This window comes from Littorina saxatilis, linkage group LG10 (genome assembly GCF_037325665.1).
Source record: "Littorina saxatilis isolate snail1 linkage group LG10, US_GU_Lsax_2.0, whole genome shotgun sequence".
Lineage (NCBI taxonomy): Eukaryota > Metazoa > Mollusca > Gastropoda > Littorinimorpha > Littorinidae > Littorina > Littorina saxatilis.
Genome location: NC_090254.1, coordinates 40,665,459 through 40,688,033, shown reverse-complemented (window position 1 = coordinate 40,688,033; position 22,575 = coordinate 40,665,459). Strand labels below are relative to the sequence as shown.

Genomic DNA, 22,575 nt, shown 5'->3' with positions numbered 1-22,575 from the left:
ATGCGCAGAAACATGTGCGTTTTCCTTTCCTTAAAAGGTCGGGTTAAACTGATGTGAAATGAATGGCTTGCTAATTGGATCTGATTTAACACAATAGGCGCTGCAATTAAGGATGCAGATTTGACAATGGCATTGTCACGTATAATGACTGTGTGACATGACCTAGTCAGGTCGGGTTTCAGGCCTAGGTCATAAATATTACGAAATTTCATTGTTGAATGATTCCAAAAACAAAGAGACTGCCAACGTTCCAAAACTCAGAATTAAAAAAAACAAGAAAGGTAATTTGTTGGAACGTTTGTTATTGACAAAACAATAAGTTACAATCACAAACATGTCGACCCAACGGTATTTTAAGTGCACAGACAAACAATGAGTAACAAGAACTTTCATAATTATGTGACAGGGGAGGCTACCGCTCCTTTCACAGCAGACTCTGCACCCGAGTTGTTGGCCTTTAAGTCAACACCCGTGGTTTGTGGAAATCTGTTTGTGATGGGGTCTGGTAGTTTCCGATTGTCTGTGTGTTCATGGAAACCTTCGGGTTTGCATAACAGTTTTTATAGGGCTAAGAAATTAGCCCTAATATTTTCAAGCCTGTTTGATTGCACTTCGCTTCCCGAGGTGATCGTAGTGTTTCGGCACTCGGTTACAATTATTTCATAGATTCGCTTGAACTCAGCCAAGCTAAGTTCTTGCTACTTATTGTTTGTCTGTGCACTTAAAAGACCGTTGGGTGGACATATTTGAGATTGTAACGTATTGTTTTGTCAATAACAAACGTTCCAACAAATTACCTTTCTTGTTTTTTTTATTCATTGTTGAATGATTCTGCGCACCTGAGTATGACAATGTAGTTTTTAATTATTTTTATATTTACAGAAAAAATACTTGATGCATGAGTTCAGAATACAAGCAAAGGAAGCGTTACAAATTAAAACCAAGCTCTTGAAATGTATACGCGCCTCAAAATGACAATACTTGTACTATTTTCAGAATGTACAATCATAATTATTTGTCAGAAAGGGTAAATGGGTTAGAAGAAGAAGAGAAAAAGAAGGCAAATATTGACAAGTACATGTACGGATTTAGATCCATCTTTTACAATTTGTCTACCTTGTTGTATTTGCTGTTGTTGTTTGTTATTGTTGTTAGTTGACTCAATAAACGGAGATTTACAGATTTAATTACGTTGAGTCAACACTTGTACTTGGTGATGCCAGTTTGTCAAAGGAATTAAATGAATTCGTTTTCAAAGAAGTACAGGAATACAGTCATAACATTAACCGGCCGGTTTTCTTCTGTATTAGTTATATTCGTAACGAATGATTGCCTTTTCCATGATAAAATGTATATCCGACATCTGTTTAGAATTATCATGCATGTCGCATCTCCCAGAATTAAGTTCTTTTCGTCGCACTTTTAATCTAGTCTTTCCTTTTGGTTGCCCGTATGTCCTCCCTCCCTGACCCCCCCCCCCCCCCCCCTCCCTCTCTCCCCTGTAGATATCTCTGTTTTGCTTTTGTTCCCCACCACACCCCCAGAATGATCAGTTGTTCTTCTGGTTAATTCTTGTTAAGTCCACCATCATGTAGATTTGTGTAATAATTATTATTGTAATGTTTTGGTCACGTAATATAAGCGTGCTTGCTTGAGTTCGTGTCTTCGCTGTATATTGTTAATTGTAACATGCCATGTATTCTGAATAACATTTGGTTTAAACCTGGCGCCATGCCGCTTTGGGAAAACTACTTTCGTTTTCTCCGCGAAGGGAGGCCACTCGCACTATAAGCTCTTTTCTGTGGAAGACAAAATTAGTGGGCGTCACCCGCACATGACTGAATTTCGATTTGTTGTTTGTCATTTTTATCATTGTTAGTGTTCTCCAGAAGCTCTTTTCTGCAGCACTGCACATTTAATTAACGACAATATGTGTTGATGCATCTTTGATTTGCATCTGTCTGGCTTTATTTGATATCAAAGCGGGTTAATTTTAGTGACAACACGGGTGGTTTCAGCTGTCTCGTGGCTAGCACTGTAGCAGACGCCAAAGTTTGCATCAAAACCAGAAGTAAGTAACATATTTTCTTGACAGATTTATGATTTCATGGTTCAGTTGGGCATATGTGTTCACACTGTTTTTTTACATAGATATTAGACTAACCAAACGCATTTGCGTGTCTGACTGTGAGCACAAAAAAATCGCATTGGTACACCGGCTGATCCCACAAGAAAGATCAGTTATTAATATTAGATTCATGCAAATGTTGACAAGTTAATCTAGTACAGTAGTAGGATTCTACGACAGCAGTACTATTCACGATAGTACAAAATGTGCAAGCTGGTGCTTGCACTACTTATGGGAAAGTAATTAGACTGAAGGTTACATTATGATTATTAGGTTTGATTGGTTTGATTCAGTTGTGATTTAAACTACAGTACATCAGCGAATGAATGATAAATTAACCAATTAGGCCAAGAAAAAAGATCAGTGTTTCTGATTCCCCGACGTTTTAAAATAACATTTAAAAAAAAAAGGAATTGACCTATTCCGATCCTTATTTTTGTGTGTACTAACTACTATTTATATATATATAATTGTCATATTGGAGAAACAGATTTTTTTTCTTGATGTGTCTGTCTGTGCTGTGTGTGTGTGTTTGTAGTGTGTGTGTGGTTTTTTATTTGGGGGGGGGGGGGGGGGGAGTATTTAGCTATCACACTTGTTGAACAAGGCTTGTAAGTAAACTTTCAGCAAAATTCAGTTACAAAGACATGCTGTATCTTTTACTCCTGTGATTCACTGCTTTCAGCAAACATACATTGATACAAGTAATAAAGGATCATTAAGGCAGTGAACTCAGCTGAGGCAGAATGTCGTCGCGGGGTCAGCAGGAGACGGGAAAACTGCGGCAGAACATGGAGGATCAGCTGGACAGACTGATGCAACAGTTGTCAGACCTAGAAGAGTGCAAGTAAGTAGTAACATTTCTTAGCCGTGAGAACAAGTACACATTTTCCGTAAATAAATCAGGATTTTCAGACATTGTGGAAGCTAGTAGTACTAGTACGTTGCTAGCTAGCTCCCCACTTTATTGAGTCAAACAATAACACATGTTGTTGGTGAACACTCAGGGCAATTTTCTTGAGCAATCATTACCGCAACAAATCCTAACCTCCTATGTAAAGATTTTCAAAAGAAAAGGAGATGATAGACACTGCATTACAACTGACACTTCGGAGTCATGTATACAGTTATTCGCTTCAATTGCCAGTTTTAACTGGTTGACTATTTGTGTTACTAAAGTGGGGCACCGAACTCTTCCACAACGCTTGGAAATCCTGACAAAGTTATTTCCGACCATTGTCTATTGGCAAGGGAAGAGAGCCTGCTGTACAAAATAGCATTTCATGAAACATGTGCCTGTGTGTGGTTATATGTATTGCATTGCAATATCATTGAACGGTAATGTACATTTTGTACATGTGTGGATGTGAGCGTACGACTACACAATTGTTCCATATACATTTATATATATATATTTAGAAACTCAGTCGTGAACTGGTATAACTTTGCAGGGAGGACTTGGATGATGACGAGTATGAGGAGACAAAGAACGAGACGCTGGAACAGCTGAAGGAATTCAAAACGTCCCTGGACAAAATGTTAGAAGGGAATCTCTCCCTTGTGGACCAGCTTGGTGGAATGCAGCTGGTATGTTTCAGGAAATTATACAGTTTGTTTGTTTGTTTGTTTGCTTAACGCCCAGCCGACCACGAAGAGCCATATCAGGGCGGTGCTGCTTTGACATTTAACGTGCGCCACACACAAGACAGAAGTCGCAGCACAGGCTTCATGTCTCACCCAGTCACATTATTCTGACACCGGACCAACCAGTCCTAGCACTAACCCCATAATGCCAGACGCCAGGCGGAGCAGCCACTAGATTGCCAATTTTAAAGTCTTAGGTATGACCCGGCCGGGTTTCGAACCCACGACCTCCCTGGTCACGGGGCGGACGCCTTACCACTAGGCCAACCGTGCCGGTAAATTATACAGTGGAACCCCCCTTTTAAGACCTCAAAAATCCCGTTAAAATTGGGTCTGAAAAAGGAAGGAGTATTAACCCCTTGACTGCCTTAGGACGGGTATACCCGTCATGCGCTTGTGCAGCCGCAGCGCCTTAGGACGGGTTTACCCGTCTTCTCCGTTCAGGAATTTTCCAGAAATGCTACGTCACTGCTGACACACAAATAGCAGCCAATGGCTTGGAAGGATACCTCATTCTCATGAATAAACATAAATGGTGACGCGGTTTTGCGTCTGAAGGCTACTTTCAGCCTTGGCGACAGGGTAGGGGAGAGAAATCTCGACTCGTCAAAATGGCAAACGGTGATAGTCGACCGGGCCACGGTAGGGAAAAACAAAGCCGGACTGACGCTACAGGCGGTGCAAATGATTATGGATACTGACAGGGGAAGGGGGAGATCTTCTTTCGGACGATTCGTTGGAAACAGGTAGATGACAGTGATTATAATCCTTTCTTGGAGCAAGCAAAACAGCCACCTGTGTTTGATCCACAGGCACCGGAAGATGCGCCGGACTGATTTTTCAAAAGTTCATATTTAAACATCATTATAAGCCAAACTAATTATTATTTCCATGATTAGACACTAAAAACAGATTCTTGGTTCAATTTCCTTTAAAAATAACATAGGTTTTACTTACCTACCTACTGCCAGTTTGGAGCTAGAATTTTTTGTGAATTATTACACCCCGAACTCCAATATTCCCTGGCAGTCAGGAATGCACATACGCAAGTTTTGATTGGCAGCGAAAGGGTTAAAATGGGGGTAAATTTACAGAGGTAATGAATAAAAAATATGAGAAAACATGGTCAAAGGAAGGAAGTTTTAAATTGGAGGGTCTTATATTATAAGGGGGGTTCCACTGTTCTGAGCATACATTTTTAAAGAGTACCACTGTCAGTGAAAACCCCCAGATTAATTCAACGGAAACAACCAGAAGTACTGCGCCTTAGAAAGTATCAACCCTTTTTATTTGTGCAACATTGTTATCAGTGCAAGTGTAATTCATCTGTTTGTTAAAATGGCGTAAGATAATTCTCATGTTTTTTTTCAATTTTTTTGCAAGAAAGTTACGTTCTCAGTTCTGTTTGTGAAACTTTCACCTAAAACTCTTTAAACAAAACAAAAATGAAACATTGGGGCTGACATAGATGGACAAATTTATTCTTCTGGATTGAAAAATATTAAAGGAGGTTTTGTCAACTTGGACAAGCGGTATCTATTCATTTTGAATGAGTATTAGTGATTCTGTCTTGATGATGATTTTAGTGCTTTGTACATGTACAGTAGTTGTGTATTTTTATATAAATATTTGCCAATTTGAGTCTGAATTCACATATTTTATTTCATCTCACTGTTATCAACTTTTTGTTTGCAGGCCATTCAAGCAGCTATCAGCAGCGCTTTCAAGACACCAGAAGTTATACGCTTGTTCGCTAAGAAACAACCTGGACAGCTACGACAGAGACTGGCTGATGTGAGCGTTTTATTTTATTTGGGGGGGGGGGGTTGATCTTAAAAGCTTTTGCCTTAATCAAGCTAGGGTAGTTTGGATCATGTGTGTTGTCTTAGTCCCTCAAGGGCGGATCTGGGGGGGGTTACACGGGTTACGTAACCCCCCCCCCACCCCCCCAAAAAAGAGGTAATTTATTGGCTCAGGATGCACCAGATAGCTCTATTTTGCTTCTTTGGATAAAAAAAATTTCCGGGGGGGCATGCCCCCGGACCCCCCTAGAAGCTTAGGCGCCTTCGGCGCCGTCAACTTGTATCTTCGCAGTCATTTTGTAACCCCCCCCTCCAAAGTGAATTGATCCGCCCTTGGTCCCTGATACCTTTTTTAGAGGCCTATGGTATAGAATAGGTTTAGCAGTGAAGATGCTTTTGCAAGTCTTTGAGTCATGCCAAATTCCGGTAGGTTAAATGACAGTCTGTGATTGAGAAGCAACGAAAGTAAACAATTAAGTTTGAAGATTTTGTTGTTGATTTTTGTTGCTAGTCCAATCATCCTTCTGAAAACAGAAATGGATGTGTGCATATACGAGTACATTGACACATACACAATCACACACACTCTGCCTCTTTCTGTTTTATTCTCTCTTTCATCTTTTATGAGAGTCAAATAGCCACAGATTCTCACATCACAGAAGAAAGAACTGATCGTTAACTGGCCACAAAGCTGGTGTGAAAGAAACTCAAAGCATAATTGAATGAAAACCGAAATTCTTCCCACACAGTCAGAAAAAAAGAAGGGATGTACGTAAGCGCTCTAAATAGAGACAGCAAGTGAGAGTCATTCTGTACCAGTCCCCTGGTACTTGAGAGAGTAAGTAGCATTGAAATGAGAATCTTAAACAATGAAATGACATTATATTCTGTGATAATCAGAGATGAATTTCATTATGAATGAAATGAGGATGAAAGTCACTTGTTCATTTCAATGCTTGTTATTTTCTCAGGGGGCAGGAGATTGGTTCCATATAATTCTCGCTTACTCCATTACACATGTCGTATGCATTTAGAGCGCTTACTCCCCTTTGATTATTTGATAGCATTGAAATGAACCAACCGAGGTTTGTAAATCTCAGTTACTGTTGTCTATATTTAGAGGAATTTACATCCCTAGTTGCTTCTTTGATCTTGTTATTAGCCCTCTCTCTCACTTGGTTGTGATTATAACTTCTTCTGACGCAGATAAACCGTGACGCAAAGATCGGCAAGATGCCCAAAGAGCAGGCAACCCAACAGACAGTGGAGATACTCACAGCGCTCAAGAAACTTGGCGACAAACTGACGCCAGAGGAAGAGGCCTTCATGCAGGCCAACTCCAGCAGCAGTCTCAAAGAATTCGAACAAGTTTCCGGTGACTTAGGTGAGGTTTTGTACAGTAGAACTCAGACCCTTTTTAGACTTCTGGGAAGTCGGAGAAAATCAGGTCTTAAAAAGGAGGGAGTCTTGAAATGCAGATAATTGTACAGGGGTTATAAGCAGAAAATGAGAAAAAACAAGGTCTTAACTCATTGTCTCCCAGGTACGGATATATCCGCTCAGACTGTTAGCTTCAGTCGCTTCCTGTAACGTCCAACTAACGCCTGCATTCCAGCGCGTTGATACACAGTTACTACAATTCTGAGTGACCTGCTGCAGCACAGCTGGTGTGGGCTAAAGAAAACCTTGGTCAACATAGGTGGGGTAGAAAGTGTTAAAGAAAGGAAAGAAAGTTTTAAAAGAGTGGGGGGGGGGGGGGGGGGAGTCCATAGTACACATACAGTTGAACCTCTTCATAACAACCACCCAAAGAACTGACAGAAAGCTTTCATTAGAGATTGGTGGTCGCTATGGAAAGGTGGATGATATATGGACAATCTTTTCTGGGATCCTCATTTTGCAGGAGCTCAGGCCAGTTACTGTAGAATGCGGAGTTACTTCCCTTGCTTTACAGTGGGTTTTTTTTCAGTAGAAAGCTTTTTGCGTGGATGCTTTTGAGCACGCTTGGCAAATGATCCATACAAATTCTTGAGTAAATATCTGTTCCAGGCTAGGTGCGTGAACTCCATGATTTGGGGTTATGACACGTGTGGGGGGGGGCGGCGGGGGGCAGATTTGTATACCTTTTGGAAACTGGTCATAATTTGTGGCGCTGTAAGTGAGATCTATGTGTAAAAATGACTTTGTAACAGATATATCAGAGACTAGAATAAAATATCATTGATAAAAAAGTAATCACGAGAACATAAACACACAAACACAGGAATATGAACAGATGTTGACAAAACGTCTTCTTCAGCAAAGAGCAAGAAGAATCAATTGCATGATAGGAAGAGAGAAAACAAAATGTGTTCTATGTTGAGAAAAAACCCTTTTCAACAAAATCAGCCTATATTCCTGTGTTTGTGGGTCTTTGTTGTGATGAGTATTATATTGTCATATTTAATGCATAATAATGTCATAACAATTTGTGGATTTTTGTTGTTGTCTGTTACAGCATCGGGCGACAAGTTGTTAGCTGTGGCAGGGTCACAAGTGGAAGAGGCCAGCAAATGAAACACCGCATTGTTCTTCATCCAGAAAAAAATGGTTCCGATTCATTTTACAAGTCATTGTGATTCAGTCTCAATTGTTATCTGTAGCGCAAGGGACAAAGGGAGGGACTTGAGTTAGCAGTGAAGCAGATATATTTGAAGGAAAAAAAGCTGTACAGTTAAGCATAGTCAGTGTAGGCTGTGAGTATCGGTGTTACTTTATTTATGACCAAAGCAGACCAAAACAAAAGAAACAGACGTTTACACAGACATTAAAATGTGTGAGGACCGGGTAGCTCAGTGGGTAGAGCACTGGACTTGTGATCCCAGGGTCATGGGTTCCAATCCCAGCAGGGGCGGACATGGGTCAACTTTATGTGCAGACTCAGAGACGGTATCCATGTCCCACCCCCGTGTCACCACAGTGGCATGTAAAAGACCTCGGTCGTTCTGCCATAAGTGCAGGTGGCTGATTACACCCAAACACACACACCTGGGTAGCGCGACTCTTGTTGCTGCTAGCTTTCCACTGGGAGAAAGCGACGTGAATTTCCCAGCATTGGAATAATAAAGTGAATGAAATGAAATGAAATGAAATCCTGCTGGAGAACAACCAAGACAGTGTGGCCATGGGGCAAATCGCCTGGATTGGGTGGCCAGGAAGTGAAGGCTCCCAGAGCTAAACAAAGTGAGCAATACTTCAGGCAATTTAATGTTCTCTCTTTTCATGCAGACATAAAACCGAAAAGTGGATGTGCATGAGCTCGGAAAGATCTCTCCTTGATCATTTCATCTATTTATTTATTTATCTAAAACAGACTTTTTGGTGGGATGTTGGGCACTGATGTAAATCAATATGAGGCTTATATCGCGCGTATTCCATGGGTACAGTTCTAAGCGCAGGGATTTATTTATTTTTATTTTTTTATATTTTTTTTGTGCAATTTATATCGCACACATATTCAAGGCGCAGGGATTTATTTATGCCGTGTGAGATGGAATTTTGTTACACAATACATCACGCATTCACATCAGCCAGCAGATCGCAGCCATTTCGGCTCATATCCTACTTTTCACAGCCTATTATTCCAAGTCACACTGGTATTTTGGTGGACATTCTTTATCTATGCCTGTACAATTTTGCCAGGAAAGACCCTTTTGTCAATCGTGGGATCTTTAACGTGCACACCCCAATGTAGTGTACACGAAGGGACCTCAGTTGTTTGTCTCATCTGAAAGACTAGCACTTGAACCCACCTAGGTTAGGAAAGGGGGGAGAAAATTGCTAACGCCCTGACCCAGGGTCGAACTCGCTTCCGAGCGCAAGTGCGTTACCACTCGGCCACCCAGTCCACATAAACACAAGATGTTGGCAGGGAAACAGTATGTACAGCCATCTTTACAAAGTACACATAGTGTTTACGTTCCAGGAAGTGTAATTTCCAAGGGAGGTCAGTGATCACTACGTTCGTACTTCACAGACTGCAGTTGCTTCCCTTAGATCATTAGCACGATACATGACGATTTGTGCCATAAAAATACCCTTAATAATATTATAATCATTTTTTTTCTTCTTGGGCACATATTTTTATTTAGACACTCTCCCTGAAAATCACGGATCCAGGGAGATAATTTCTTCAACCTCAAATATTTCTTACCCTGATGTAATCTGCAAACGAAGGAAATTTGAATACGTATGTAAGCCACACATTCCTGTAAAGTATTACATGTATTGTAATTGAATGCGTTTTTGCTTTGCATGTGTGGAGAAGGAGACATGTATTATATATTTCTGGTGTAGATTAATGTAACATCTAGTGGCTTTTTGTCTTCCAGTTAAAACATCGAATGCTTTTTGGATGGCAGCAATTTATCTGACTGAAGCTTACCTGTATAGCTCTTGGTACTTCTTTTAGTCAAATCCGAACCAGTAAATGTACAAAAGGGACTGCTTGAAAAAACTATTTTTCTGTTGTTGCGTCTTTTACCTGTATGTGAAGTGAAAGGAGTTAAAGGACTTTGTATGATGCTGCATTTTTTTTCTCCCTTTACATTATGCGTTGAAAAGCACCTTCTAAGACAGACACAAATCTGAGAAAATCAGGTATTGAAGGCAGGTAAATTTACAGAAATTATGAACAGACAAAAATCTAAAGTCTCTCAGGGGAAGTAATTTGGATTCCATTGTATCAGCAATCCCAAGTGGATGTTCTTCTGCAGTTGTCTCCCTGGTGTTTCCAGACAAAAAGGCAAGGGGAGTAACTTTTCACTCAGTGTGTGACAAGTTCTGCTGTGTTTTGCTCCTGGTGAAAACTTAAAATGCTGTTTGTCAGTAAAGCTGTAGCCATTTTACTGCTTCTTGCACAAGTTACTGTCCCCTTATGATTAAAAACAAAATAACAGACAAACCCATGAGAAACAAAACAAGTAATAGAACACCTAAGCAAACAAGCAAAACATTTAGCAGCCTATTGTATTTGTTTCACTGCTGGATATCACTAGGATAAAGTTTTTTTGTTAAAGATTTCATGTGAGGCATCCAGCCATGTTGTTAGACTTGCACATCCATTTTTAGAGTCCTTGACCAGAATGAAGCGTTTTCGCCCAGATGTCTAGCTACTTTTGTTTCGATAAGTTGGAGACCAAGCACCCGTCCCTTAGTCTTTCTTGTGTACACAGGCCAGTTTTAATGTTAGTTTTCACTTTATGTTTATTTGCTGCGTACATTAAGCCAAACAAAATATAATAAGGATTGTTACGGTGTCTTTAATCCTTTTAACCTTTGCCAGTCCGGGTTATTGACTACACACGGAAGACATCAAGACATCGTGGGACCGTGCGGACCCAGGCTTCTCAAAGATGCACGCTTTTTCTTCTTTTAGAAACATGGGTCTGCACGGCCCCACGATGTTGTAGTCTAAATTTGACCTCTTTTTTTTTATTTTATTGTTTATTATTTTTTTTTTATTACTTCTCGCTGACCCCCCTGCGGGTTAGGGGGAAGAATCTACCCGATGCTCCCCAGCATGTCGTAAGAGGCGACTAACGGATTCTGTTTCTCCTTTTACCCTTGTTAAGTGTTTCTTGTATAGAATATAGTCAATTTTTGTAAAGATTTTAGTCAAGCAGTATGTAAGAAATGTTAAGTCCTTTGTACTGGAAACTTGCATTCTCCCAGTAAGGTCATATATTGTACTTCGTTGCAAGCCCCTGGAGCAAATTTTTGGTTAGTGCTTTTGTGAACAAGAAACAATTGACAAGTGGCTCTATCCCATCTCCCCCCCCTTCCCCCGTCGCGATATAACCTTCGTGGTTGAAAACGATGTTAAACACCAAATAAAGAAAGAAAGACTTCTCGCTGAAATTTTAGGACATAAGAGCTTTTTAGGAGCCTGAGGCATTCTTAAAAGCTCATTAAAAAATTCCAACTAGTTAAAGAGATGTTTGCAATTAAACACCCTTCTGGGTCAACACGGACACATGACCACCGGCAAAGGTTAAAGCAGATTTTGTGGACCCATACTTTGCAAAGAGGTGGTAAGGAGGTTTTCCTTATTTGTATGCGGATAGTCATGCACAACCCATGCTTTTTACATCAACTTCTCAATAAAAGTGTGGGTCATGTCATTAAGACTACATAATCCAAGTACAGATCCTGTGTAGACTAATACTGCAAGCATTGCATGTGCAAGTGTTATGTACAGCCCTAAGCAATTAATGTAATAGTCAATGGAACTATTACCCTTGTTGTTTGCAAATATAGTTTGTCCTTATTTATTCAATTTTGAAGACACTGTAAGTGGATGTTAACGTTGTGATGTATATTTTTCTGAAGTTATTTACATTAAAACAAAGGTTTTATTTATGATACAATAAGTGTGAAGGCTCACATTTTTAGTTCAGATGGTCTGCATATTTTTGACAGCATATAGAGTTCAATTATATGTACTTTAATTTTGTGTAGACATTTTTTTTATCATCAACTCCTGCACAAATGCTTATTGCTTGCTTAGAAAACGTTTGATAGCGTTCCCATGGTCTTTCTGTATTTTGTTGGGTTAAGTGTTATGCACAGATTGTCCTTTCTTATTTTGATTTGAGCCCTGCATGAGTGTGCATTATATCTATTTCTGGTTCTGTTTTGTAAATGAATGAATAGCCCTGATATAAATCAGTGTATTCTTTTTCAATTGATTCATGGACACATGTTTGAAACTTGCTAGAAGCAGTAAGCATGCCAAAACCACACAAAAAACTGCTTCATTGGCATTCCTATTCATGATGTAATGCTTTGTTTTTTGGGGTAATTGTATGCCATGATTGTGTTATTTGAAATTTGATAGATTCCTTATTTGGAATCTAATAGAAATTGTTAATGATTCGATGAGTGTCACGTGGGTATGATGTTTGAGTAGTGTGTGTGTGTGTGTGTGTGTGTGTGTCACAGTGTGTGTGTGTTTGTGAGTGTGTGTGTGTGTGTGTGTGTGTGTGTGTGTGTGTGTGTGTGTGTGTAGGGCTAATATGGAGAAAGTGTATGGGTGACAGAGGGAAAAAGCTAAGGAGAGATAGACAGAGAGGCAGAGAAAGATAATACTAGGCCTACATGGAGTTGTATGTAACAGGATTGAAGAAATGAGTCAACCTGTCAGCTTAATTAGTCAAAACTGAACAGAATGTTAGAAGCTAAATGTTAATGAAAACATACGAAATCTGACACCCCCATTATCACTCTGGCACCAGCCAGTTACAACCAACCATTCTCATTCTGGAACCCGCCAATTAACACCATTCTCACTCTGGCACCCAACAAGTGCCACCATTCTCTCTGGCACCCGACTAGTACCACCATTCTCTCACTGGCACACAACAAGCACCATCATTCTCACTCAGGCACCCGAGAAGTATCACCATTCTCACTCGAGCACCCAACAAGTACCACCATTCTCACTCTAGCATCCGACAAGTACGTACCACCATTCTCACTCTGGCACCCAACAAATACCACCATTCTCACTCTAGCACCCGACAAGTACCACTATTCTCACTCTATCCCCCGACAAGTACTACCATTCTCACTCAATCACCCGACTAGTACCACCATTCTCACTCTGGCACCCGACTATACGGTACCACCATTCTCACTCTGGCACCCGACAAATACCACCATTCTCACTCTGGCACCCGACTAGTACCACCATTCTCACTTTGGCACCCGACTAGTACCATCATTCTCACTTTGGCACCCGACTAGTACCACCATTCTCACTCTGGCACCCAACAAGCACCATCATTCTCACTCAGGCACCCGACAAGTATCACCATTCTCACTCTGGCACCCAACAAATACCACCATTCTCACTCTATCACCCGACAAGTACTACCATTCTCACTCAATCACCCGACTAGTACCACCATTCTCACTTTGGCACCCGACTAGTACCACCATTCTCACTCTGGCACCCGACTAGTACCACCATTCTCACTCTGGCACTCGACTAGTACCACCATTCTCACTCTGGCACTCGACTAGTACCACCATTCTCACTCTGGCACTCGCGATCGACTAGTACCACCATTCTCACTCTGGCACCCAACAAATACCACCATTCTCACTCTAGCACCCGACAAGTACGTACCACCATTATCACTCTGGCACCCAACAAATACCACCATTCTCACTCTGGCACCCAACAAATACCACCATTCTCACTCTGGCACCCTGTGACCCAACAAATACCACCATTCTCACTCTAGCACTCGCGATGGACTAGTACCACCATTCTCACTCTGGCACCCGACTATAGTACCACCATTCTCACTCTGGCACTCGCGATCGACTAGTACCACCATTCTCACTCTGGCACCCGACTAGTACCACCATTCTCACTCTGGCACTTGCGATCGACTAGTACCACCATTCTCACTCTGGAACCCGACTAGTACCACCATTCTCACTCTGGCACTCGCGATCGACTAGTACCACCATTCTCACTCTGGCACCCGACTAGTACCACCATTCTCACTCTGGCACCCGACAAGTACCACCATTCTCACTCTGGCACCCGACAAGTACCACCATTCTCACTCTGGCACCCGACTATACGGTACCACCATTCTCACTCTGGTACCACCATTCTCACTCTGGCACCCGACTATAGTACCACCATTCTCACTCAATCACCCGACTAGTACCACCATTCTCACTCTGGCACCCGACTAGTACCACCATTCTCACTCTGGTACCACCATTCTCACTCTATCACCCGACAATTTTCACCATTCTCACTCTGGCACCCGGGTGTTTTTAAGAATCCACAATTAGTTGTTTCTAACAATAACGTAGCTTAAGTGCCGACAATCCAAATATAATTTACTTCAGCGAAACTCCAGGCCGCATTTGTCTATTTAAATACATGTTGTACAGTACTCACAAGCTCGATGATTGTGCTGCATAGAAACACAGTACCAGTTGTTCAAATGTATCCTTCTCAGCTCAACTGAGTTTTTGAGTCGCTGATAAATCTGGCCTAAATCGAACCAAAATCGACAGGGCAAATGGCAGATATTTTGGCTATTTCAAGAAAATTGATGAAAAACTGTGACAGTGCGGCCTCAACTTTTGCAAACGGACAAATATGACGTCATCAAACAGCGCTTTCAACACTCCCCGAAAAAGGAGACAATCAAATGCCCTCAAAAATCTGTATAATTTATTAAAGAAATGTTCATAAAATTCCGTTCTGTAGTTTTCGAGATATGCTTTGCACACATAAACGGACACACAAACACACACACACACACACACACACACACACACACACACACACACACACACACACACACACACACACACATACATATATCTAGGGAGACAAACCTCACCCTTCGCACGCATTAAATCATTCAGTCCATTATTGACTGGACGTTAAAAGGCAAAACCTGGTATGACAATCCTCTTTGTTTCCTTTCTTTAGTCAATTATTTACTGTTTGATTTTCTGGTTTTGTTTTCTCTTTGAAAATGGTGAGGGTGTATGTTCAGCACAACAAAGCATGTGTGTGTGTGTGCGTGTGTGTGTGTGTGTGTGTGTGTGTGTGTGTGTGTGTGTGTGTGTGTGTTTTGTTTTGTTTGTTTGCTTAACGCCCAGCCGACCACGAAGGGCCATATCAGGGCGGTGCTGCTTTGACATTATAACGTGCGCCACACACAAGACAGAAGTCGCAGCACAGGCTTCATGTCTCACCCAGTCACATTATTCTGACACCGGACCAACCAGTCCTAGCACTAACCCCATAATGCCAGACGCCAGGCGGAGCAGCCACTAGATTGCCAATTTTAAAGTCTTAGGTATGACCCGGCCGGGGTTCGAACCCACGACCTCCCGATCACGGGGCGGACGCCTTACCACTAGGCCTACCGTGCCGGTCGTGTGTGTGTGTGTGTGTGTGTGTGTGTGTGTGTATATATATAAATGTGTGTGTATGTTGATGATAATTAGTTTTAACGTCCTCTTAGAACCAATTGGCCTATCTTGGGACAGGTAGAGTTGATATGCTTTATGGGGGGACAGGACACTGGACAGACATGCAAACAGAGAACACATATGATCGTGTTATAGATCTGGAAGTCTGTTGTTGCGATATTTCAAAATGGGGATGGAAGTAGAGATTTTGTTGGGGTTGTTGCCATAGAGTACGCGAAATATAGTTGAAGTGGAGCGGTTTTGTAGGCTTATTTGCTTTTTATTTATGTAAAATATTTTTTAGACTTTTGGATAATGCCAAAATAATGTAATAAAGAACTGGCTGAATAAGTAAATAAATACGTAACTAGAAACATAAAAATAATTATTAGCCAAATAAGAATATTAAATATAACTTGCTAAAATAATATATCAGAATGGGGAACTTAAGTTCAGGTAGGAGGGCGGTGTATGTGATTTAGCCTTGTTTGAATAGAGCTATGTGATAGGTGTTGTAGGCGCTTTGGTTGTTGGGCGTGCGGGGGGGGGGGGGGGGGGGTCGGTGGGAGAGAGGGTTGAGGGGTGGGAAGGAGGAGAGGGGATGAAGTTTTCAAAACAGATGTCCTATTTCAGCCTTATGTATTGAGAGACACAGGGTGTATGCTGGTTTCCATTGAAGCGTGCAATGTTTATCTAAAAACTCATGGGGTTTCAGTTTGTGTTCGTTGACAAGGGTGTGTAGGTTGCGGAAATCTTGTTGGAGTGATTGGCAGCGGTCAAAGAGGTGTAAAAAAGATATTAGCTTTCCACATTCACAGAGACGGGGAAAGAACTTGTGAGCGCATCCATCCGTGCGAATTCTGCGAAGTATTTTAAGGAGGGGGGTGGGGAGTGTAGGCCTGTTTTGTTTTGTTTGTCGGGGCAGAATAAGCCAACCATGGGCATCGCCTTCTGTTTTTAATTCTGTTTCCCAGTGACGCCAGGCAACTTTGGCCATTTTGTGTTTTGCTTCCGTCTTTGTTAATTTGAGGTCATGAAAATCTGCTTGATCTGTGACAGATTCTTTTGCTGCTCTGTCAGCCATATCATTGCCTCTGATCCCCGTGTGTGAGGGGATGTACATAAGGGTCAATTCTGTTCCAGAGGCAATGATCTGGTGACAGAGGAACAGTATTTCCGTCTGAAGCTCTTCCCGGTTTCTGGAACCATTTTGGAGAGCAGTCAGAGCTGATTTTGAGTCGGAGAGGATCACGACTCTTGTTGGGGGTTGAGGGAGGTCATTGATATAGTGGCATGCTCTTAAGATGGCGTACATTTCTGCAGTGAAAATGGACACATCCTGGTTGAGTTTGAATTTTTTTTAGTTATTTTGAGGTCAGGGATGACAAAAGCACAGCCGGCTTGGCCATCATTTTGTTTTGAGCCGTCAGTAAATATTTGTAGGTGATCTTTGTAACTGTTTGAGATTATTTCTCTTACTATTGATGAGACAAGCACAGGGTTATCTTTCTTTGTTATACCCAGATCATGATCAGGGATGATAATGGGGGACTCCATGAACCAAAAGGGGAAGGGGTTAATGGGTATTTGGGCCATCCTACCTGGGTTCACCCCACTTTCTTGTAATATCGGTTGAACATAGTCTGCTAGTGGGATTGTTGCTTCGTATATTGTGGGTGTTTTTCTTTTTAGGTTTTGGTAAGGGGCCGAGGTTATCGTGTCGAACTCAGCAGTGAGCTCTTCGTTCACAGCATTATCAACTGTACTGGCTCTTGATACATACTGCGCCGACTTTAGCCTTCTTTCTTCCTCGAGGGGCAGCCAGCCAGCCTCTTGATACACTAGTTTGTTTATGGAGTGTTTTGGGAGATCAAAGATGATTTTGAGGGCAGCCATTTCGGCTCTTTCCAATAGTTTTAGATTCGATTTTGATGCAGCAAAAAATGCTTCTTGACCATATGTTAAACGGGATCTTATAATGGCTTTCGTAACGTGAAGCAGGCTGTCTTTATTTGAGGCCCAGGTCTCTCGTTTTAATACTTTGAGGAGACTTAGTGCTTTCTTGGCTTTGCCGACAAGGTTTTTGATGTGTGGTCCCCATGTTAGGTTCGGGGTGAAGGTAACGCCAAGGAATTTGACTTGTTTTTTAGACTCCAGGGGTGTATTGTTGACGATAATTGTGGATTTTTCGTGTAGCTTCTTTCTGGTGACAACCATGAATGTTGTCTTTTCGGCGGCGATTTCAAAGCCGTTTGTGTGCAAATAATGGATTATTTTGTCTACTGCGTTTTGATATCTCTTTAAGTTAGTTTTGTGTTGAGTTTCCCTTGGTTTGTGATTTGACCACAGAGCCAGGTCGTCTGCATACAGTGAAATCACTGTTCCATTCGTCCCGGCTCTGTGGATGTCATACAGCATGATGCTGAACAATGTCGGGGCAATGACACTGCCCTGAGGGACTCCCATGTTAACTTTGTGTGCTGTGGATACATCTCTGCCTACTCGGACTTCTAACGTCCTTTCGTTGATAAATTCCTTCACGAAATTGTACAGTCTTCCTGATATACCAATGTTTTTCAGTTTTTCCAATAGTTTGGTGTGCCAGACTGAATCGTAGGCGCGTTTAATGTCAAAGAAGGTGGCAAACATGGTTTTGTTTCTTGCTCGAGTTTTTTTAATGTGGGCAGCTAGTTTAACAATGTTATCTGTACAGGACCTGGACTTTCTGAAGCCGGCCTGGCACGTGGGGATGATGCCATGTTTCTCTAAGTAATGTTCCAGCCTATTCTTGATGATTCGTTCATAGATTTTGCCAATATGGGGCGTGAGAGATATGGGCCTGTAACTAGATGCTAACTGCTTTGGTTTTCCGTCTTTTGGAATTGCTATCACCAGCGCTTCTTTCCACGCCTTGGGAATTGTGTTGCTTTCATAACAGGATTGGAAAAACTTAAGCAGTATGTCAAGGAGGCAGTCAGGGAAATGTTGTATCATTTTATATGAGATTGGATCTTTGCCAGTGGACTTGTTTCCTGTCTTTATGCTTTTTATTGCTTTCTTTAGTTCCTTTTTGGTTAGAGGATGGTTTATTGGTAGGGTGTTATCTTCAGCTGGGTGAGTGTAAGTCTTTTGGTGTTCTTCTCTGTATTCCCGTCTGTCTGCTTCAAGGTGTTCGGTCTGACTGGCCCTGGCAAAAGTTGCTGCCAAAAGCTCAGCCTTTTCAAGGTTGTTTGTGGTGAGTTTATTGTCAACTATCAAAGGTTTTTCCGGGAGTTTATACCTGTGTTTGATTTTAGTTATCTTTTTCCAAATTTTTCCAGTATCCTCTGGGTTATTTACTTCATCCTTTACAAACTGTTCCCAATAATCTCTCTTGGCTTTAGCGACTGTGTGGGACATGTGACTTTTTGCTTCTCTCATTACCTCTTGATTTGCATCTGTTTCATTCTTCAAGAGGTCTGATGTGGCTCTGTTTCTTGCGTTTTTGGCCTGTTCACAGTCATCATTCCACCAGGGGTTTGGTGCTGTCTTTCTTTTATTTCTGTTGGTGGTGTTTGTTGGGATTGTTACATTAGCTTTTGATATGATGAATTCTCTAATGTTTTCATAAAATGTGTCTATGCTTTCTGATTCTATCTTGGTTATGTCGCAAGTAGAACATTCTTGTCTGAAGGCCGACCAGTTGGCTCTTTTATAATTGAATTTGGGAAGGCTTGTGTGCTCTGTGAGACCGGGGTTTATGTTATGTAGTGTGAGTAGAATTAGCCTGTGATCCGAGTGAAGTGTGTCGGGAATGATCGTCCAGTCAGCTCTACTTGCTAGTTTTGTACTGACAAGAGTTAAATCTATAGCTGTGGCTGATTGTTTGTAATTATCAGCAAGTCTAGTAGGGGTACCGTCATTTAACACAACCATGTCTGAGTCTATTATAATTATGGTCTGCCAAATGACTGTGTGTGTTGTTGTTCTTGAGTTTGTCATCCCAAAGTGCGTGATGGTCATTGAAATCTCCAAGTACTACCCAGCTGTGTGTCTCACTTTGGAGGTCCCTGATCCATTTTGTGTATTCTTCTCGACAACCCGTGGGGTAATATACATTAACAATGTTTGCCTTGCCGCTCCCCTCCATCGTGATCTCAATTGAGCATGTTGAGCCATGAACACCAACGGTGGGTGCGGGAGACATGGTCTGTTGATAGTGAATATCTAGTTTAATATAGATTGCTACATCTGTTTTATTTCTTTTCACATCTGGGTCTATAACTGGTGGGTAATAATACCCATCTATTTGAGGGAGTTTATATTTTGGGACAGTTAAGGACTGTAGGGCTAGAATATCTGGTTGTCTGACACTTAAGAACTGTGTGAGGTAATTAAGGGTGGTATTTATACTTCTGCAGTTCCATTGTAAAATGCTTAAGTTCCTTTTTAGTTTTGGAGAATGTGGATGTTGTGCTGCTCTACTCGTTGAGTTAGCCATGGGGAAAACAAGTAACAGAAGAATCACAAGAGACATTGTATGTCTGTGTTTTCACTTGAAACATATCCATTATAAATTTTGCATTGCCTTGCCAAGGCCAATTATTTCAGTCTCTGTAAGATCTCTGACACCTAGTGTGGTGAGTGTGAGGAGAGCGGGGCTTGGTTGTTTAAGAGTCACATTCTTGCCGGTTAGGTTTTTGTATACCTTGGACATGCATTCCAGGAGGTAACCGGGGTTTTGTTTGAACTGGGCATCGACAATTACAGTCATTATTTGCCCCAGAAAACAATGCAGCCCCTGGTCTTCTCTTTCAGGACTTGCCGGTCTAGTGCGGATTTTTTCCATAGCAAGAGTGGCCAGTTCCAGCTCTGCTTGGTTTCTTTTCATTTTGTCCTGTTCAATGGCCAGGGAGATTTGCTGGCCAATGCTGGCTTCAATTTTTGTCATCACCTTCTGTGCAATTTCATCTTCTTGCTTTTGAGCTAGTTTGTGTTTTGCGGCTGTAAGGCGCGCCTTTTGTTTTATGAGTTCTGCTTTGTCTTTGGTGATTTTTTTGTGGAGAGCCTGCGGCTGTTTGTCAGGTATGTGTGTGTAAACACTGAGTTCTTCACTCAACTCAAAATTAACACATTCAAATTGTCAGTGCTGGTTAAACACTTCGGATCACAATGAAAAGACTCTCACCCACTCCCTATAGCGCACACACACACACACACACACACACACACACACACACACACACACACACACACACACACACACACACACACACACACACACACACACACACACACGCACGCACGCACGCACACACACACACACACACACACACACACACACACACACACACACACACACACACACACACACACACACACACACACACACATCCACACATCAGGGGTGTCGTTTGGGTCGGGCCTTAATTCGGCCAATCGCCGATTTTTTACATTTAGTCAAGTTTTGACTACATGTTTTAGTGTGTGTGTATGTGTGTGTGTGTGTGTGTGTGTGTGTGTCTGTCTGTCTGTCTGTCTGTCTGTCTGTCTGTCTGTCTGTCTGTGCATGTGTGTGACTAAACAACTGGACCGATCTTTATAAAATTTGACATGAGAGTTCCTGGGTATGATATCCCCAAACGTTTTTTTCTTCATTTTTTCGTTAAATGTCTTATGACGTCATATCCGGCTTTTTGTAAAAGTTGAGGCGGCACTGTCACACCTTCATTTTTCAATCAAATGGATTGAAATTTTGGCAAAGCAATCTTCGACGAAGGCCGGACTTCGGTAATGCATTTCAGCATTGAGGCAAATTAATTAATGACTTTGGTCATTAATAATCTAATTATTTTTTTTATAAAACGATCCAAAATTACTTTTATTTTATTCTTCATCATGTTCTGATTCCAAAAACATATAAATATGTTATATTCGGATTAAAAACAAGTTCTTAAAATTAAAAATATTAAAAAATTATGATTAAGATTAAATTTCCGAAATCGTTTTAAAAACAATTTCATCTTATTCCTTGTCGGTTCCTGATTCCAAAAACATATAGATATGGTATGTTTGGATTAAAAACACGCTCAGAAAGTTAAAACGAAGAGAGGTACAGTAAAGCGTGCTATGCAGCACAGCGCAACCGCTACCGCGCTAAACAGGCTCGTCACTTTCACTGCCTTTTGCACTAGCGGCGGACAACGGTCATTGTGAAAAAAGCAGTGCGTTCAGTTTCATTCTGTGAGTTCCACAGCTTGACCAAATATAGTAATTTCGCCTTACGCGACTTGTTTGTTTTTGTCCTTGATGGTAACGATGTATGTTGCATGATGACTAGGTGGGAAGGGGGGAGGGGCGTGAGGTCGAAGGGGTGGGGTGGTGATGGGGGGGGGATAGGGTTGGGAAAGAGGTGAGGAGGGATGGGGGATTGTAGGAGTGTGTGAAAGAGAGAAAGAAAGAGAGAGAGATACAGAGAGAGAGAATGAGAGACAAAGAGAGACAGAGACACTGACAGACAGACACATAAGACAAACTCAAGACTCAAGACTCGAGTGTCCAAGACTCTAAGATGCAGACAGACAGTCATACAGAAAGAGATACACATCAGACAGAGACACAGAGAGGAGAAAACAAGTGGCGCTGGTAGGGCGAAATAACAACATTTAGTCAAGCTGTCGAACTCACAGAATGAAACTGAACGCACTGCATTTTTTCACCAAGACCGCGTACTCGTAGTTTCGTCAGTCCACGTACCGCTCGTGGCAAAGGCAGTGAAATCGACAAGCCAGAATAGTGCGGTAATGATCGCGCTGAGCAGGATAACACGCGTTTCTGTATCTCTATTCTTTTTAGCGTACTGAGTTTGTTTTTAATCCAAACATATCATATCTATATGTTTTTGGAATCAGGGACCGACAAGGAATAAGATGAAATTGTTTCCAAATCGAATTCGGACAATGAATTTTAATCATAATTTTTATATTTTTAATTTTTAGAGCTTGTCTGTAATCCAAATATAACATA

At 41.5% G+C, this 22,575-nt stretch overlaps 1 protein-coding gene across 1 annotated transcript; it reads left to right on the top strand.

The window, feature by feature from the left end:
- Positions 1-1,826: 1,826 nt before the first annotated feature.
- Positions 1,827-12,489, top strand: LOC138978827 (protein LZIC-like). The gene is made up of 6 exons (XM_070351609.1): positions 1,827-2,071; positions 2,814-2,975; positions 3,580-3,715; positions 5,468-5,566; positions 6,781-6,958; positions 8,072-12,489. The coding sequence occupies exons 2-6, from the start codon at positions 2,875-2,877 to the stop codon at positions 8,128-8,130; spliced, it is 573 nt and encodes a 190-aa protein (XP_070207710.1). The 5' UTR covers positions 1,827-2,071; positions 2,814-2,874; the 3' UTR covers positions 8,131-12,489.
- The last annotated feature ends 10,086 nt before the right edge of the window (positions 12,490-22,575 follow it).

Bases quoted from the DNA above. Each gene is read 5' to 3' on its own strand.
- LOC138978827 (XM_070351609.1), top strand. From the start codon at position 2,875: ATGTCGTCGCGGGGTCAGCAGGAGACGGGAAAACTGCGGCAGAACATG. The intron at 2,976-3,579 runs GTAAGTAGTAAC...ATAACTTTGCAG, and splicing joins TCAGACCTAGAAGAGTGCAA to GGAGGACTTGGATGATGACG. The intron at 3,716-5,467 runs GTATGTTTCAGG...TTTTGTTTGCAG, and splicing joins AGCTTGGTGGAATGCAGCTG to GCCATTCAAGCAGCTATCAG.